General features: G+C 41.1%; 1 protein-coding gene across 1 annotated transcript in view; it reads left to right on the forward strand.

The window, feature by feature from the left end:
* Nucleotides 1–540: 540 nt before the first annotated feature.
* ADIRF (adipogenesis regulatory factor) overlaps nt 541–2,963 on the forward strand; it is a 13,490-nt gene continuing 11,067 nt past the window's right edge. Inside the window, exon 1 of the mRNA XM_019502250.1 lies at nt 541–1,303. Coding sequence (XP_019357795.1) covers nt 1,243–1,303 — 61 coding nt within the window. The 5' untranslated portion in view covers nt 541–1,242. The remainder of the gene's footprint in view (nt 1,304–2,963) is intronic.

Below are 2,963 nucleotides of genomic sequence, written 5' to 3' on the forward strand. Positions count from 1 at the left end.
AGCAGCACATTAATAGAATTACCAAGACCCTAGCACACCCCAAAGTAGCAGGCAAATCTGGAGATATGGAAGATATGCACTATGATTTCACTGGCATAATAATGTCAATGAAAAATGTAATGTTGTTGTGCTTCTTTACAAGCAAAGCCTTCCTTGGATAAAGTTACATGAACAAAAAGTGGCTTTGTTCATAAAGTTTATTTTGCTCAGGAAACTGGCAGAAGCTGCAACAGCAAGAAAACTTTGCCAGTATGAATTAAGTTAGTTTGTTGGAATGGCCAGGCTAGAGAATCATTTGTAACACAGAAAATGTCCTGCCATGAAAAACTCAACTATTAAATATAGCACTGTATGTTTCAAAGTAGTTATGACAGAGAAGCAGATTTTTTGTTGGTTCTCAATTAGATAAATCTCTTGATGGGAACACACATCTCCAAGGAACATCTGACATTTCCCCCTGGCTAAAAAGGGGGGGGAAAAATGGGCAAGATACCAGTTATAGCAGGGATGGGCAATTATTTCATGTGGAGGGCTGCTTACTGAGTTTTGGCAAGCCATCAAGGGCCACATGACAGGCAGCCAGGGGCCGGTAAATATTAATTTTCTAAATTTTTTTAGAGGCCCCATGGACTGGATAGAACGGTCTGGCGGCTCATATCCAGCCCGTGGGCTGCATTTTGCCCACCCCTGAGTTATAGAGTGCTACAAACTCAACTATCATAGGTGAAGTAGTTCTTTTGGTGACTTTCAAAGATGCAATTTCAGTACAGCACGAAAAGAAAGAAATGAAATAGAGACAAGAAAAATGGCACCACTGAAATGAACCTAGCCTCCCAATAACTAATACTTGCTTCAGTGGTTTTCCACATCTTTACATCACAGTTTTTTGTTCCACTAGGACAATTCTTAGTTTTATTTACAAATATTTATAAATAAAAAGGGATTATAAATGAATAAATTCTGCTGATATAAAAATATCTAGGTGGATACACCCTCTCCTTGGGAAAAGTAAATAATATGCATTTTCCCTGCACATTTTCAGCACTGATTCATTCATTAGGCTCAAATTCTAAGCCCTCCAGCAACTCCACCTATTGAAACAATTTACCCAGTGGGCATTTGGAGGAGCCTGGCACATGAATAAAAACAGCACAGCTTTGATTAGTCCTCTCAAAGTGTAAAACAAATTGCTTTGCTTACTTTTAAACTGAAGAGGATTGCCAGAAGGTAGCTAAAGCAATCATGTCAAGTAAAGGTTTCCAAGGAATCAAACAACAGGCAGAGGGAGCAGCACAAGATGCTAGTAAGAAACTTTAAATATATGCTTTTATTTTATTTAATGAATTGTTTTAAAGAATGCTAATTTCTGCTTGTAGTCTATAGTTCCAAATGTTACTCCACTGAGGTCAGTAGTGTTACTTCAGATATTCCCTGGTGTAAATCAGAGACAAACAAGATCCTCAAATCTATTTTTCTTAATCTTTAGGTTGGGTTCATCAATTTTATTTTATATAACAGCAAGAATCCATTTACTTAATAGTTGATATTAGACAACCATCAGTTTATATCACTCAAGACTAAATTTGATTTCTTTTAAATAGAATAAAATTTATTTTAGTGCTTATAAGAAAAGCATGGAAGACCTTTCACCATATGAGATTTAAGCCCGTCTCATTGAGGTCAGTGGGAGTTTTGCCTTTGACTTCAATGGGAACAGGATCTAATCTATGGGCACTATTTAAACAAACTTGCCTATAATTCTCTATTATGGAGATCATGATCTAGAAAAGATCATCTTTAGGACTAAAACTCTGTTCCTGCAGTGAGCTCAACATGAATGACCTTCTTAACCTTCTCATTGCAGTATTGGGAGGTAGTCCAAGCTCCATGCACGCTAACATCATCTCGTTCTAAAACTGCATTTTTCAATCACTAGGGGCCTTATCCAAGGAATGACCTTTCACATTTACCAATTCCAAATAATTTAGTGTTTGTTTTAAAAACATTGCTTATATATGTGCAACATAACCTTTTTCACACTCCATAATGATCTCTAAATGGATCTCTCTCAGGCTAGAAACAGACATCACCAAATGAAGTGGATCAGTACTGTCCAGATGCGTCCTAGAAAAACTGAATCCCTTCATTAGGTGAAAAACACACTGCCCACTGTCCTGCCTGTTGAAGCTATAAGACAATGGGCAATGTTCTCTCCCAGGGTTTGAAGGGCAGGACTAGATCCTGCATACCCCAGGACTTCCTATGCAGGACTGGGTTCCATAAGCCCCCAAAACACTTGCCTGGCTTTCCCTGCTTACAGAGAGGCACCCCAGGGAATCTTGGGGTGCATCTCTGTAATCACGGAAACCCTGAGTTTCCCTGCTTAGGGAGATGCAACCTGGAGATTCTGGGGCCATGTCTCTGTAAGCAGAAAGCCCTGACTTTTCCCACTTATGGAGACACTCTCCAAGATTCCCCAAGGTGCCACTCTGTAAGTGGGTAAAGTCAGGCAGGTGCTCCAGGGCCCTAAGGGGTGCATGAGAATTCCTGGGGGTGCACAGGATTGGCCCACTCAAGCCCACAGAGCATTTGCCTGGAGCAGCCAGAGAGTACAGGTATCTCTGGGTTACCCACACTCTCCCACCACAAAGCAAACAAACATCCATTGCTAAATAGCAGTCTAAATTAATACAGGAGACCCTCACCATTTGCGGGGGGACATGTTCTCATATCCCCACCAAATGGCAAAATCCACGAATAAGGCACTGCATTCATGAATGGCGTCTGAGTTCATGGACACAGTGCCCCCAGTGGCTGGGGGGGACAGGGATAGGCATGGCTGTGCTGGTGATAGTGGGAGCCCGGCAGTGGCAGTGGGAGCCTGGTGGTGGCAAGTGCAAAGCTCCCAACAAGCTCTTCAAGTGTATTTAAGATGTGGGTTCAGCATTCACAAATATTTGAAA

This window comes from Gavialis gangeticus, unplaced genomic scaffold, assembly GCF_001723915.1.
Source record: "Gavialis gangeticus isolate Ggan-Ray unplaced genomic scaffold, GavGan_comp1, whole genome shotgun sequence".
Lineage (NCBI taxonomy): Eukaryota > Metazoa > Chordata > Crocodylia > Gavialidae > Gavialis > Gavialis gangeticus.